Raw genomic sequence first — 16,640 nt, forward strand, 5'->3', positions numbered from 1 at the left:
AAAAGTGATTTTATTTCCACCTAATTCAAATTTCCTTTGCAAAGCGATCATAGTAAAATTTCCCGGGATGGGACCTCCTATACAGATGTCATGTATTACCTTTCGCAGTGGTCCATACTGTTTTCTGTACTTCTTGTTCCAAGATATTCCTATCTTTTTCAAGAGTTTCTGGCCCAGCTGATCAACAGGAATCAGATTACTCTCCTCCTTGTGAAAGAAACACAAGATCATTTAGGAAAATCTGATGAGATGTAAATGTAACATTTACAAGTTCAAAGGGGCCCATAGGATTATATCTAATTAAATGTGCCTATGACAGCTGAACATGGAAGTGGATTAACCATAACTACTTCAAAATAAAAAAAGTTTTTTACAAGTAGATTAAGCCTCAGTTTAGAAAACCTGAATTGCGCTTTCCTGTGCCAAAGTTCAAACATTTAAGGAGCCAATATCCAAAGAGTATTCTGAGGTTTGGTAAATTCCTGATATTTTATGGGATGTTTACAAGAGATATTTAAGCGCAAAAAAGGATTATCAATATGTTTTCTGAATGTTTCCAGATATAAACCAGTTCTAAAAGGGAATAGGAAGTGACTGTTCGGGGCTGAAATGTACCCCCTCCCCACCCCCACATTCATACATTGACTCCTGAACCTTCAAGATTTCAACTATGACTACATTTGGACAGGACCTTTAAAGAAGTGATTAAGTTAAAAATGCGGTCATTAGGGTGTGTCCTAGTCCAATCTGACTGGTGTCCTTATAAGAAGGAGAAATAATGGACACACAGAGACACTGGGGATGCACATGCACAGAGGAAAGGCCATGTGAAGACACAGCGAGAAGGCAGCCATCTGCAAGCCAAGAAGAGAGGCCTCGGGAGGAAACAAACCTGCCGGCACCTTGATCTTGGACTTCCAGCCTCCAGAGCTGTGAGAAAATAAATTTCTGTTGTTTAAGCCACCCAATCTGTGGTATTCTGTTACGGCAGCTCTAGCAAACTAATACAGTGGCCACAGACCAATTCAGTTCAAGGACTCAGACTAGGTCCGTGGTAAAGAATTAAGAAAAATTGTTCACAGGAATGAATAAATACGTAAAAGGAGACCTACCACCTTTACAACACAGCACTACGCAAACGTTAAAAGTCACATACTTGAGGTATTATCAGTGTATCAGTATTAGGAATGAAAAAGAGGACATAACTTCAGGTATTACAGGCATTAGGAAGGATAACGTGGGAAAATAGCAAATTCCAAAACAATATGTAAAGTGAATCCCAATTCCATTCAAAAGGACAGTAGTACCAAAAAACCCCATAACCCAATCCCAATATATATATGCATAAACACAGACAAAAAGCAGAATGTAAAAAATATACATCAAAGTATTAACAATAACTGGATATTTGATTTATATTTTTATTATCTTGATATATTTCCTAGTATTTTTTCTCTCAAATTTTCTACCACAAATATGAATTTTTTATAACCAGAAAGTCTCCAATAAAAAAATTATAAAAATAGACACAGAGAATGTCCCAAAGGAAAAAGACTGTCAACAGTACCAGAATCAGTTCTATCAATGAAATTTCATGTACCTATGTGCATGTCTGTAATACACACACACCAAAATATAAACTCTACCTGTAGTAAGATTGCTTTTAGAATTATCAATGGGTCATCGTCAATCTCCTCTTTATTCTGGAGATCTGGTTTACTTTTTTCCTCCTAGAAAGGAAAACAATAAAAAGGTTTCTATCATTACTCCCTTAAAAGGTAATTAACAAAAGAGAAATGTTTGTGCCACGGAAGTTTCAAGAGGGAGAAGGGATAGTAACAGCATCGCAATAACTTATATATACTTTGGAATCAGGCAGACCTGGCTCTGAATTCCAGTTCTGGTTGAATAATCCTGAATAAACTACTTAATCTCTCGATCATTATCTGCAAATGAAATTATGAGATAAGCCTCCAGCACAACACACGCTCGGCAGGTTCTGACATTCTCCCAGTAAGCACTACCCCAGCTGCACCCTACAAATCTTGACAGGTTGTGTGTGAATAGCAAGCTCAGCTTCAGGCTCCCTTCTATTTCCCAGTCGTCTTAAGTTTTCACCCCATTCTATGAAGTTATTTGGGAACATATCAAAATAAGGTATTTTTTTTTTTATTGGATTTTTGGTACATGCCATCTTGCAAAAGCATTTTAATTTGACTTAAAACCATAAATACAAATAGACCTAAACAATTAACACAAGACCAAAATACAGAAAGAGTAAAACAATATGGTACATTAAGTATAATCATCTTTACCAATTACTAAAAATGCTGGATAAAGTAAACTCAACAATAAAAAGCAAAGGCATCTTTTTAAAACACACACTGAATTAGCAAGAGAGTATCAGGGAAATCCTGAGGGAAAAAGTGAAATGGGAATCCAGGGAGGAAATCCAGAGCTGAGGCCTCCAGCCATCCAACCTGGCTGATGCAGCTGCCACTTTGATGCTCATACAGGACATGGTTTGGGAGGCAAAGCCTCAAGACCTCCAAAAGTATGGAGTTGAATGACTGGTTTTCCAAACAACCAGTTTTGCACTTCTCTGACACCATCTGGGTGTCCTACAACTCAATCCAGTTCTGGTACTAACTTCACTCAGTCCCACAGGACTGTCCCCACTTCAGACAACAGCCACAAATGGGGTCCTGCGCAGGGTCCAGGCCACCTGTGCTTTTGCCTGGCTGATTACAAATTCTAGGGTTCCTACAACCCCCACTTCAGGTTTGAGAATTTCCTGGAATAGCTCACAGAACTCAGGAACTTGTACACCCTGTGGACAGGGTGAGGTCAGGAAGGGTCCTGAGTACAGCAGGAACCTCTGTCCCTGTAGAGTCGGGGTGGGCACCCTCCCTGCACATGGATGTGTGCACCAGCCCACAAGCTCCCTTAGTCTCCTTGCTTCAGAATTTTAATCAAAGTTTCAGTATGCAGGCATTACCGATGGACTGAGTTCAATCACCAGCCCCTCCCCAGGTCAGGGACTGGGGCTAAAAACACCAACCCTCTAAGCATGTGGTTGGTTCTGCTGCTGATCAGCCCTCATTTGGAAGGTATCTAGGTTCCCACCAAGAGTCACCCCATTAGCATGAACTCGGATATGGTTGAAAGGGGTTCATTATGAATAACAAAAGACAAGCCTACACTCAGGAAATTTCAAGCTCTATTCCAGGAACCTGGGGCAAAGACAGAATATAAATATGTATTTTTTAATTATACCACATAGACAGACTTCAGCAAAATGCTAGAAACCTGAAAAGAGCCACCCTCTCAGTATAAACATGGCCTAGAAAAATCCACCCTACAATAAAAAACAATGAGAAACTTGCTTTTACTTTGATACTAGATGAAGGTAGAAAAACACCTCCTCTAAATTTATAATCACAAGTCCCCACTTGGGTTTGTGGCCCACATGGTATGGCTCCAAAACCACTAGGTCAAAGTTAAGGGTTGGAAGAGACCCTAGGCATGTGGTAGACACAAAAACTTATCTTTCTCAGAGGAAGGCACTTTCAACCTAGCTCAGGAATTACTCCAGTAAATCATGTTCTTAAAAAAACCACCAATCAAGCAAGACTACAGTCTAAAATAACAAAATCCCAAGGAAATAGAAGCAGTAGATATCCAAGCAGACCTACAAAGTCTTCAGATACTGCAATTATTAGAATAAAATGTTTAAAGACATGACTAAAGAATAAGAGGTTTAAAAATGGTAGAAGAGGAAAGGCAGGCCAGCACTGCCCCTACGTGTCTCGCTGGTGTGGGTAACCGACAGGCTAGGCCCAGTCCTCCTCCACTCTGCCAGGGTCCAACCTTGGCCTTGTCCGGACAGTAGGAACTAGCCCTGGGCTGCCTACTGGGAGTTGTTGTGAAGGCTTCTCTGACCCCTTTCTTCAAATGTGCAAGGTAATATTCAAAGTGATGTCAACAACCATCAATGAAGCAAAAGGTCTCTCCGGAAGCAAAAAGCAGGGGCACCTGGGTGGCTCAGTCAGTTAAGCATTTGACTTTTGATTTTGGCTCAGGTCATTATCTCACGGGTTGTGGGTTTGAGTCCCATGTTGGGCTCAGCGCTACCAGCACAGAGCCTGCTTAGGATTCTCTGTCTCTAACCTTCCCCTCCTCTCTCTCAAAATAAACGGGGGGGGGGGGGGGGGAAGGAAGCAGAAAGCAAAGATCAGGCTCCTTTTTACAACCAGATCTAGAGTCACATTTTGCAGTTAATGGCCTCCATACTAGAAGAAAAGGGATCATCTTCTAGATACACTAAGGAGACTAAAATGTTGCCTTTATTATACTATACTATATTATATCATATAATACATAATTATTGTTTTTTAAAGTAAACTCTACCCCCAACGTGGGGCTTGAACTTACAACCCTAAGATCAAGAGTCCCATGCTCTACCAACTGAGCCAGGCAGGCACCCCTGGAAAGCTGACTTTAAACTCATGAAAATTATGTCAGATTGGTCATGGAAGTTATTCCTTTGCAGACAGCAGCTACTAAAGAACTCCATGAACGCAGAGAACGGCTCCTTGAAAGGAAGAAGAAATTGCCAAACTATAAGCAGAAAGGACATGTAGCTATGATTAGAATATTTGGAATCCTATGTCTCTAGGCACAAGCAATCTCTCAGCATAATGGCAATACAAAGATAAGCAGTGTGCAGATGTACGTATTGAGGTTGAAATTTTTAAAGCATTAATCATTATTTGAACATCACAAAGCTCTGGATGAAAAAACTAGTGATTCTGAAAGAACAAAGGAAAAAATTTAACAAACGGGATGCTTCATAGAAGGCATGAATAGTAAAATATACCAAGCACAAAGGGAAGCATACTGATTGTTCTTTAAGCCCCAAGAAAGACCTTGCTAAAGTAACAAAGCGTCAAGCGTGGAGAGGCAGTGCAGAGAGCAAAACCAAACGAAAGAATGCCTGTCTCTCTTCCCCAGTCACATAACAGAACCAGAAGAGCCCAATGATGCTAGAAAAGAGCTAATTAACTCTGAGGAAATGAACACAAAAGGGCAGGGATATCCAGGGAAGCACAACCCAAAACGAAGACACGGAAGACAGAATCAATGCTTGAGACACACTACCTCAGCACTGCAGGAGTCCACCTCTGTGTGTGACCTCCATGATAAACTTGAAAATGAAACTGCAAAAGAACAAAGACTGATGATAAATCTCATCAACTATAAAAGTGCCGGAAATCAGACAGCGGCTGAAGAAAATCTGCTGTGGGTATTGAGGGGAGCGGAGACACGCTCCCTGCCCTGGCATCTGACCGATGCAGAAAGTGGGAGTGCTCTCTCGGACTGAAGAGACAGGGCAACACTGGAAAACAAGGTTACACAGACGAGGGCGGAGCTGGACAAAAAGAAGTCAAGACCACGGCGGGCAAGGCAAAGAGAAAAAAAATAAATGAACAACCGGTATTTATTGGATCTGTCCTCAAGCTTGTATCAGAAACTAAGAAAAACCTTCACCGTCATCTTTTAGAGCGAAGGGAACTGAGCTAATTTAATTGTCTGAACAGGGTGGGGGAGAACGGCTGCTTAGAGCACCAGAGGTCTCTGCTACGGGACCCCGGACACTAAAGACAGCAGCATGAAGAAAGGTAGTACGGTAAGAACCAGCGCAAACTAAGGACAGACACACTGAGGGCTGAATCAGAGCAGATGAGGGCGGAAGAACTTCCCTTCACCTGACTGGGAATGTGCCCAACACCTAACGTCTTGGCAAACGTGGCACAAGCACCCGAGAGTGATGCTTCCGTGGCGCTCTCGGCCCAGAATGAAATGGAAGGTAACGGACTGGAAAGGGGGACACAAACCAGTCCTTCTCCAAACGTGTCTGCAATATAAGAGGCGTTTAGCGAGATGGTTGGTTGTAAAAATCAATAAACTAATGGTAATTGCATTTCGTACGCCAGCCACAAATAGTCCAAGAAATACAAAGTACGGCCACAGCCCCACAGAACATCTTCTTGGTGGAACAGTTTGACTTTTTAAACATCCAAATGCTTTTTAATATCCAAGTACAACTGACAGAGCATCAGAAATGCAGACAGGTGCTCTGGAAAGCAAACACCAACAGGTAGAACGTGCATCTGCAACACTGCCGGCACCAAGAGACGCGATACTACCGCGTGTGGCCAACTATTCACGAACAACCCCAATTGTCTGATCGTCAGGAAGCTGTCGTAAGCATCCTATTCCTACCGTGATGGCTTGTAACTTACATACTGACATTTCACTGTGTTCTAGTTACACGTTAGAAAGCTGGCCAAGAGACTGGGGTTGGTGTGTTACACCTTACGATTTTTCCCACTGCAGTTAATTGGAACTAAGACTTCAGTTAGTGCTTTCCTTCAGAACATCTTAAGAAAATTACAAAGCTTTTTTATAAGAAGCTCTAAAATATGAAAACATCTATCTGGTTTACATATCTAGATTCAAAACTCTACCACTTCTGAGAAGGTGTGTACGTGTGTGAGAATACTGACAAGCTGGTTCTAGGAATGTCTGCAGAAGAGTAAAAGGCCAAAACAGTAACAATACTCCTGAAGAATAACAACACACAGGGAGACTTGCCTGGATCACGACTTAATGATAATGCTACAGAAATTAACAACGTGGTATCTGCCTACCAATAGAAAAAAGAACAATGAACACAATAGATGCCCAAATGGACTCATACGCAAATAACTGACAGAACAAAACTGGCACTAGGGATTGGTGGGGAAAGAATGGATTATTCAATAAATGGGAATGGGCAACCAGATACCTAAATGGGGGGAAAAGTCACACACCATTCACAGGAAACCATTCTGGGAAGACTGAGAAGTTTTATTTAAGTTTTTTAATGTTTATTTTTGAGAGAGAGAGAGAGACAGAGCGTGAGTGGGGAGGGGCAGAGAGAGAGGGAGACACAGAATCCAAAGCAGGCTCCAGGCTCTGAGCTGTCAGCACAGAGCCTGATGCGGGGCTCAAACTCACAAACTGTGAGATCATGAGCTGAGCCGAAGTCGATGCTTAACTGACTGAGCCACCCAAGCGCCGCAAGACTGAGAAGTTTTAAATATATAAGGCAAAACTATAAAACTTTTAGAAGACAATACAAGAAGAAAATCCTTATCATCTTTGGTTGGTGCCACGGAAGACAGAGAAACCGAGGAACAGTTACCAATTAAAGGAGACTTAAGAGATGTGCTAACTAAGTATAACGCGGGACCTGCACTCGACACTAGAGTGGGGAAGAAATGCTGTAAAGGATCTGGAAGAGACAACTGGCAGAATCTGAATATAAACTCTTTATTAGAGAGTAGAAATGTTTCAATGTTAAAGTTTCTGATTGTGATCTATGCTTGTGTAAGGGAACATCCTTGTTCTCAGGAGATAAATACTCAAGTATTTAGGAGTAAAGGGGCCGAATGTCTTCAGCTTAATTTCAAATGGTTCAGCACTCCTAAGATGTTAGCTGCGTGTTTGCACAAATTTGGCAAATTGCTGTTGTTTTTAAAATGTTTGTTTATTTTTGAAAAAGAGGGAGAGAGAAAGGCCAGATGGGGAGCGGCGGGGAGGGAGGAAGGGCAGAGAGAGAGAGAGAGGGAGACAGAGAATCTCAAGCAAGTTCCACAGTCAGCGCAGACCCCGACGCATGGCTTGATCTCACGAACTGCGAGATCGTGTCCTGAGCTGAAATCAGGAGTCAGAAGGTTAACCGACTGAGCCACCCAAGTGCTCCATTGTTGTTGTTTTTTAAAGTTTAAGTAATTTCTTTCTTTCTTTTTAATTAGTTTTCTTTATTTCTGAGAGGCAGAGAGAGACAGAGCACGAGTGAGGGAGGGGCAGAGAGAGAGGGAGACACAGAATTTGAAGCAGGATCCAGGCTCTAAGCTGTCAGCACAGAGCCCGATGCGGGGCTCGAACTCAGAAACTGTGAGATCATGCCCTGAGCTCAAGTCAGACGCTCAACCGACTGAGCCACCCAGGCATCCTTCTTTAAGTAATTTCTACCCTCAATGTGGGGATCTTGAGATCAAGAGCCACGTGCGCTTCCGACTGAGCCAGTCGGGTGCCCCAAATTTGGTGAATTGTTAACAACTAAAGAATCCAGGTGAAGAGTATATAGAAAGTGTTTGTACTATGCTATTTTTCTTCTGTATGAAACGTTTTAGAAATAAAAATTTAAAACTTCTAACTATTAACTTTGCTTCCCTATAAAAATTTTCTAGGGTAAATACATATAATAAATGGCAAAAGGTCATTTTCACCAAAACAGTAAGACCAAAAAAGGGAAAAAGTGCAAAGATACTTCTAATTTCTATGCTTACTTGAAATTGCCAGTTTCCCAAATGATCGACATCTTTAATATACACGTGATAATGTCCTCCATAGCAACCACCTTGGTGGATAATAACCGAAAAGAGGTCATAAACATACTCCAAGTCATCCAATTCACTCTATAAGAGAAAAGAGCATAAACATTGATAGTTTACTTGAAAGCTGCCAATTAACTGAGAAACTTATTTACTTGGAAAGTAACTAGTATTTCTGGTTCAGGCAAAAGATGAGAGATACAAACAGATGCAAAGTGATAATTTTTTTCATTAATATAGAAATCGAAAAGTAAAATTATGGTCAATTTCCTAGCTAAATGCTCAATGTTTTACCTATTTCACTTCTGTTATTTCAAAGTATGTTAAAATAATGTGACAAACTACTTTTTTAAAAAGGGCCTAAAGTTTTTCTATAGGAGACAGTGGCTGTTAACTAAACCTGTGGTGGCCATCATTTCGCAATATACATAAATCAAAACTTATCATGCTATACACCTTCAACTTACAGAGTGATGTCTATCAATTATTTCTCAGTAAAACTAGAAAATAAAAAAAAGAATTAACTCAATTATCCTGTTTTATTCAGGCAGTAAATGGAGGGGGACAAGTATATTAACTTATGCTGGAAAAACTGTTCATTCCGTATGTCCCAATAAAATAAAACCCAAAAAGCTCAGAAATTAGGCTTGAAGTAGAGGAAGGCCCATCTGAATTTAAGAATAAATGAAATATTACTTTTATACACAGAAATTCAGTAGTTAATTAATAAATGTCCTGGTCTTAATGAACATATAAATAATGGTTTGTAAATAAGAAACACAGCAATCTCGTGGCTCTGATGTTGGCATGTATAGTGATTATATAGACAATAGTTTAAAATGGCTTATAAAGTAGGTTGCTTGTAACAATTTGTTTTCAAATTACGTGTCCCAAGGATTATCAACTCTAGCGAAGTTCCCATTACCTGTTCACTTTCTACATGTGTAATTCATTACTGCATCTCATGTAAACTAAATCCAAATAGCAAAGTACAAATTAATGGTAATCTCTCCTAATGTAGGGTCATTTCTAATTTTGTTCTTCAATTTTCCTTTCAAAGATCTTCCAAGGAGAGTTTAATAAAAAGAACTGAGAACAAACCATACTTCAGAAATTCAAAAGGACTGTAATAAACCAGTGGTTCTCAGCTGGGGCTGATTTTACCAACCCCCTCCCCCCAGGAGACAAGGACATTTGGCAAGGTCTGAAGACATTTTTGTCACTACTAGGGGTGGGGTGGGAGGGTGGGATGCTACTGTCATCTAGTGGGTAGAGGCCAGGGATGCGGCTTAAAATCCTACAATGCATGGGACATAGACCTCACAACAAAGAATGACCCAACTCAAAATGTTAACAGAGCCAGGTGGAAAGATTCTGCAGTAAGTCAACTGAAAACCAGGCCGATAAAGATTAAATCCTGACAGGGTAAAAGAAAAAATTTCAAAATAAAAGAGTTCAAACCTGCTCACAAAAAGGCTTGAGATTGATCCGGAGAGGGAACGTGTAACAGCTAGTTTCCTTGTATCGTTCGTGCTTCACAAAATCAAAATTAAATCTTAACAACGAAACAGTAAGAAAGGGAGGCAGCTTACGTAATTTGGCCGACTGTTAAAAGAAAAATTTTTACAGTTTTTTAAAAAGCAGAGTTATAGAAAAGAATATGTAAGATATCTTAAGATCTGAAAAGGCAACCCATGATGCAGTTTTAAGAGAAATAATGTCCTTAAATCACATAAATTCATCACCTTGGATTCAATTCAGCTGACATGAACTCATCTATTTCATGGGACCAAAGGTGATTTATCACTTACTTATGTTTACAACTAAAAAGTCACAACCCGAGTTCATGTTTTTAGCGCGGATATCCCAAAATCAAAGCTGTCCAACAAACATGTTGTAACTGGTGCTCCCCACTCTAACATTGCTCCCTCCCTGCATGAGCCCTGGCATTTCACCTTCCTCCTTTGCCCAGGACAAAGGACCCAATGATTGGGGTTTTATAACGAATGCCCTTTAAAGCAGATAAAAAAATATTTTTGTTTCCTTGTTTTAAGACAAAGCACTAAATGAAGCTGCTTTTTATTTAAAAGTCATCAGCTTCCCCCCAGTGTCTTAGCTCTAATGGTATGCTGGCTAGGGGGTGGCAAAAAAACCTTCTCATCTGTTAAATCATCGTTAATGGTATTATCATCCTTACATACAAATATCTAACGTTCTTTAAAATATATTTAAGACAATTCCACAAATTGGGGGTTAAAAAAAAAGTTAAGTGAGAAAATGGCAACATGACATGGCAGATTTTCCAAGAAGTTAAAAAAAAAAAAAAATACACCTAAAAAACCCGAGTATCTCATCTACAACAAGGCTGAGAAAAGTGACTGTGCTCAGAATAAGGAAATCTACATTAATTTAGGTAGCACGACCAAACTGAAATTTAGGATGCAATTTAAAAAATATCAAGATCAAAAAATTTCCATTGAAAAAAAATTAAACCAATGACATACCACTGACATACAAGAACCGCTTTTGTTGAGCTCAGGGTTCTTGTTTTACTGATGTGCTAATTAAGTTCAACCAAAACAAAGAACGTGTTTATGTATCTTTCCGAGACCTTTCATCCTCTGAATTTTATATTTATTTTACTAGACTGTAGTTGTGATACCAAAGGTGAAATACCAAATAAATAAGCAAAACAATGAACCTCTCCGTGTGTCACAAAAAGGCAAAGGCTGGATGGAAATGCATACTAAAGAATGTTACATTCACACTGGTTTCAAATCCTATTGTGAAAAGCTACAGGCATGGAGTTTGTTTTTCGTTTTTTATTTGTTTTTTACATTCTCACCTACAACCTCCAGGAGCTAAATCAGTATTACGTGTTATCGAAATCAGTCCTCATTTTGTTGGAAAATTTAGTAACTGTCAGCTCTAGGGATGGACAGAATACCTGCAAAGACCCATCTTCGGTGGTGGCTCCTGAAGCCAGTGCTCAGTAACCACTGACCGGGCAGCCTATGGCATCATCTGGCAGCAGTGGCTTAGTCACTACGGCTTAGCCCTCCTGTCATCCCCACAGTGAGAAAGGAAGCACTCTGGCTGAGTATTTCCCTCCTCTGTGGGAGGAGGAAAGGGCTTATTCGATTTGCTGGAGTCAGGGAGGTGTTATCTGTCAATATCGTAAAATAACCGCATGTGCAGGAAATGAGGCCGTCTGTTGTCACAGCAGGAGGCAAAGAAAGAAAAGCACAATGAGCTTTTTGGCAGAAACAAAAACATACCGCCTTCTTCCTAGTGGGACTTTGCCAAAAGCAAGGATATGGGCAGTCTATTTAAAAAAAAAAAAAAAAAGGTGTTTTTAAGAAATGCTGAGGTACAGATATATTTTTCTTGGGAGGGAAAGAAGTTGTGAGAACTGTTGGGTTGAAAACTTAAAAAAAATGCTTTACTGTAAAAAATTAAATACAGATCTGTGGAATGGAAAGGTGTTTTCACTCCTCGGTTGCAATTAGGGGCTTCCTGTGTATCCTCCAGACTGTCTCACGCAAGTTGGCTTCACTTGACAAACCTTGGTGCTGCCGAGTGCGGAGGGGGCGCCCAAGAGAAGGCAGGTGCCTGTCTTTACCTTGGCTGCTTTAACCAGCCTGTCACAAGTCCCACAGTGGTACAGGTTGTCATAGTCAAAAACTTCCTCTTCTACATACATGTTCCAGAGTGCATCTTCCAAACCTGATACGTTTTTGACTGCTACTGTGAGATCTAAGAAGTCTTCCTGAAACACACATGAATGTCATATTGAAAGAAAACAATTTCACAGTGGTTCACAAACATATCACCAACTCCTACATATGTTGGGAATAAGAGATAACTTTTCCCTAAAACACTGTACGTAGTATGAGGGGACAGATGGCCTGATTGGATACTGTGAAATTCATCCCACAATATTACCCTAAATCAAATTGTAATTTGGCCTAAAATATGTCACGAACTAGTCTGTAAGTTCCCGGCAGCTACAGTGAAACTTACTTTAGTTGGAAATAAGCCACTGAACACACATCTGGACTGAGAAGCGTATGTGTTCAGTGCTTACGAGTTCTGTCTCGTCTCTAGGCTAGAATGGCACAGGCAGGGCTGGACCCTCTAATGTAAACCCCGCTTCTTCATCTTCTGCTAGGGCTGGTTTACGGGAGTTGTAAGAAAATTAATTATTTTGAGCCAGCATAAAAAGGTATTTTTCTGAAACGAGGACAGTATTTTGCAAACAGCAGTCTGTCAAGTCTGCTGTAACTGCATTTCAATTGCAACTTACTTATAACTTCTAAACACGTGAAATCTGATCAGTTTCAATCATACATAGTTCTGTGGGTGTAACAGCATTGCCCTAAGGGATTACAGGGACTGTAAAATGACAGTACTAACTAGCTCATGGTGGAAATCTAAAGGAATAGAAGCAACATTTATATGTAGTTTATAATATGTACCTATGAAAAGTTGATGTCTATAACTTATTAGGTGCCTTCATGTACATTATGTCTTAAAATTATTTTGTGAATTATTACAGTGTAGTTAAGTCAATCATATGGTAATCCAAAGACACACAACGTCTTAATATTTCCAAATTAAGCTGACCAAATCCTCTATCAGCACAGGCAAAAAGGACCAAAAAGTTTTTTTTTTACCCCAACTCTTTCATTAAAAAAAAAGGAAAAGAATACATACATATATCCAAAGAAGCAATTAATGCAACATTTAGAAAATGGCATTTAAGGGGCGCCTGGGTGGCGCAGTCGGTTAAGCGTCCGACTTCAGCCGGGTCACGATCTCGCAGTCCGTGAGTTCGAGCCCCGCGTCAGGCTCTGGGCTGATGGCTCAGAGCCTGGAGCCTGTTTCCGATTCTGTGTCTCCCTCTCTCTCTGCCCCTCCCCCGTTCATGCTCTGTCTCTCTCTGTCCCAAAAATAAATAAACGTTGAAAAAAAAAAAAAACTTTTTTTAAAAAAAAAGAAAATGGCATTTAATATTTTACTCATACAGTCAAATACAGCAATTTTCTAGAACTCTTGCCATAATAAAAAGAGGCTATTAAGGGACAACTGTTCAGTGATGCAATTATGTGCTGCGTAAGATTTATAAAGCAAGCAGAGACATTATATTTACAGGAGCAAATTTCCAATATCTAATTTTCAAGTAGATTAAATGGACAACATAAGCTCACACATACAAATGAATTTTCTAAAGGATATTAATAAACTAAATCCAATATTTAATTATAGGTGTTTGTCAATGTAAACATTCTTTAGTATTCTCTATTTCTATCACTTCCTTAATTAACTTTTGTTACAATACTCCAACCAACCATGAAATTGGGTCTGCTCATGAGGCCACAGATCTCTACCTATAAACATTCCCCAAATCTATTTTCTAAAGATTAGAGTACTGAAGATTAAAACTACGTTTTAAAATATTTGCTTCTTTTAGTTTATATGAAGAAATCTGAATCATAAACTCAGGATTTAGGTGTAGATGGAGTAAAAGAAAATAACTGATAAAGTTATTTCTAGTAACAAACGCTTTAATCCTCATGTGGTATTACAGATCACAGATTTAATTATGTGAATTATAATTTATGATATAACTTATTACTAAAACACTCTTGTATATATATTCACCTGATTTTCACTGACATTCTTACATTCTTTACAAACAACCTGGTTAACAATGGTCCCGTGATACAGACGATTGATGAGGTCATGGCCAGATGTCCCGACTAAAGAAGTTTCCAAAGCACTAAAGAGAATTCGATTCAGTTCTTGCACATCATGCTGCCTCATTTCCTATAAAACAGGTAACTTTTAAATGTGATTTTGTGCTTCAGGTTTTTAAAAACAGATTTTTAAAGTGGTATTAGTTACAAAACATAAGATTTATCTAGAAATCCGAAGTTAAGCCTTGATCAAATACAAGGATGACTGGGCTAAGCAAACGGAGAGCAGGTGAAGAGATCACCAGTTTTTACTTTCACTACAAAATGAAAACATGAACAGGGGTGTTCAGTGTGTACATATAACTCAACTCACTTGAAAACAGGAAAGTGCTTTCATTCCTGTGGGAAACCACACACACGGCCACACCACAGGAGAGGAGGGAGAACACAGCAGGCACAGAGCAGTGTCTAAGAGCCGGCAGCGTATGCACAGCGAAATCTCCCTTACATCAGGGGATCCGAATTACCAGTATTTGAAAAGAACCAGAATTTACTGTTTGCACATGCAGACCAACTAACACAGCGCTGAGAAAAATTCTGAAGCAACTTGCTTCACTCCACCAGGGGTCATGCAGCTGCGTGTGAACACACCGAGCGCCTTAAGCACAAGTGATAATCCAGAGCCAAGGGGACACCAACACTCAGAAGTGGAGCAGAGGAGGAAGAGCCGGGGCCGGGGGAGAGTCACAGGAAGCAGCAGAAGCTGGTGCTTTAAGGGGGGAGGGGGGGCAGGGAGTGCTCTCGAGAGCCTGCTCAGAACAGAGAAGTGTCTCCTGGAACTTGGCCCGTGGATGTCATGAGTGACTTGGACAAGAAGGTAGAAAGGAGGTAGAGGGACAAATGAAAGGTGCAGAAGTAGAGACCATGAGGGAGTGAAAAGAAGCTGATAAAGTGGATGAAAGCTGGAGCAAGACGTGGGCTTCAGGATCTTTTTTCTTGAGTTTTTGAGATACTAGAGCATGTAAATTTCTCCAGTATCACTGGCTCTGAAGGGACCGTGTGGAAGTTTGCAGGCTCTGTTTCTGAATAATTCTGAGGCTGCAAAAGGTGCCTCAGAGTCCCTCTCTACCAGTCCTAGAGGGTTTCCTGAGAGGTTTTATTTAGAAAGTAATAAATAATAAGGTTTTCACTGCTTTAAGAGTATGAAATCAGCAACTCAGTGGCAGCTCATGATCTAAAAGGAAAATCCATCAGCAGATGACTAGATTGAAACATAGCGTGGCATATCCCTCTTGTACAATATTACTTGGCAATAAAAATGGATGAAGTGCTGATGTGAACAACACAAACGAAACTGAAGACATGATTTAAGTGAAAGAAGCTAGTTACAAAGGATCACATATTGTATGACTCTCTTTCTGTGAAATGTCCAGAACAGGCAAATCCATAAGGGTAGAAAGTAGATGAGTGGTTGCCAGGGTCTGGGGGGAGAGGGTCTGCTAATGGGTATGGGGTTTCTTTTTGGGGTGGTGAAAACGTTCTAAAGCTGACTGCAGTGATGGTTGCACAAGTCTGTGAACATACTGAACAGCTGCTGACTTGTACCCTTATGAGTGAATTTTACGGCATGTGAATTATAGCTCAACGAAGCGGTCATTTTTAAATGTTTTTATAATTTTTATTTTTTTAAGTTTATTCATTTATTTTGAGAGAGAGCAAGCATAAGCGGGAGAGGGCAGAGAGAGAGGGAGAGAAGTCCCAAGCAGGGTCTGCAACTGTCAGCGCAGAGCCCGATGTGAGGCTTGAACTCGCGAACTGAGAGATCATGACCTGAGCCAAAACCAAGAGTAGGACACTTAACTGACTGAGCCACCCGGGCGTCCCGCAAAGCTGTCATTTTTAAAACAAGGAAAGAAGAAGGACTTGACCCTAAGCGCCTGCTCTAACCCAGAAACTTAACTGTGTAATACCCTACTTCACTTCAAAACCCAAGCCGTACCTCTTCAACCTCACAGCATCATCTGGTTTAGGAGTTGCTCGTCATTAGAAGACCACAGTTCGAAGTTTATTTTTGAAGGCAATGTTACATTTTTCTGGTCCTTGCCTCTTTAAATTCTGCAATAGTCTCCCACACCTGTCTCTTGTAAGAATACATCTACTCCGTTAAAAAATCACAGCTCATCAATATCGACAACAAGCACCTTTACTCGCTGCTGACATGTTTAGTGTTTGCATGTAGTGAAGTACCCTTTAGACTCCAACAGAAAACGAGAGAACGTGCACACACAGTAGGATACGGGAAGAAAATGAGGAGTCAGGAGGGAAGCAGGACAGAAAAATGAAAAGATGAGCTAAGAATGTTTTCACCATTTTCCTTGAAGCAAATGTTCCAATGAGAATACCCAGATTCAAACACAAAGGCATGCCATCAAGGCAGACAGAATTGTTGTCGGCCACTTTTTAAGCTGGTTAGCAATTTGTTACATAAATGAGAATT

The 16,640-nt window shown here is 40.3% G+C and overlaps 1 protein-coding gene across 11 annotated transcripts in view; it reads right to left on the reverse strand.

Annotated features, from left to right (window-relative positions):
* Window positions 1–16,640, reverse strand: part of USP40 (ubiquitin specific peptidase 40) — an 88,567-nt gene that overhangs the window by 65,747 nt on the left and 6,180 nt on the right. For 9 of the 11 annotated variants that reach the window (XR_008295640.1, XM_027047266.2, XM_027047259.2 and 6 more), the window contains 6 exons: window positions 14,109–14,273; window positions 12,067–12,213; window positions 9,906–10,049; window positions 8,400–8,528; window positions 1,647–1,730; window positions 100–207 (listed from right to left, as the gene is read on the reverse strand). Coding sequence is in view for 10 of the 11 variants with exons in the window: in XM_027047266.2 (XP_026903067.1) it covers window positions 100–207; window positions 1,647–1,730; window positions 8,400–8,528; window positions 9,906–10,049; window positions 12,067–12,213; window positions 14,109–14,273 (777 nt within the window). In the remaining variant the exon portion in view is untranslated. Of the gene's footprint in view, window positions 1–99; window positions 208–1,646; window positions 1,731–8,399; window positions 8,529–9,905; window positions 10,050–12,066; window positions 12,214–14,108; window positions 14,274–16,142; window positions 16,323–16,640 lie in introns of those variants that run through there. The other 2 variants (XM_027047304.2, XM_053215978.1) reach the window with 2 other exon arrangements.

This window comes from Acinonyx jubatus, chromosome C1, assembly GCF_027475565.1.
Source record: "Acinonyx jubatus isolate Ajub_Pintada_27869175 chromosome C1, VMU_Ajub_asm_v1.0, whole genome shotgun sequence".
NCBI classification, from domain to species: Eukaryota; Metazoa; Chordata; class Mammalia; order Carnivora; family Felidae; genus Acinonyx; species Acinonyx jubatus.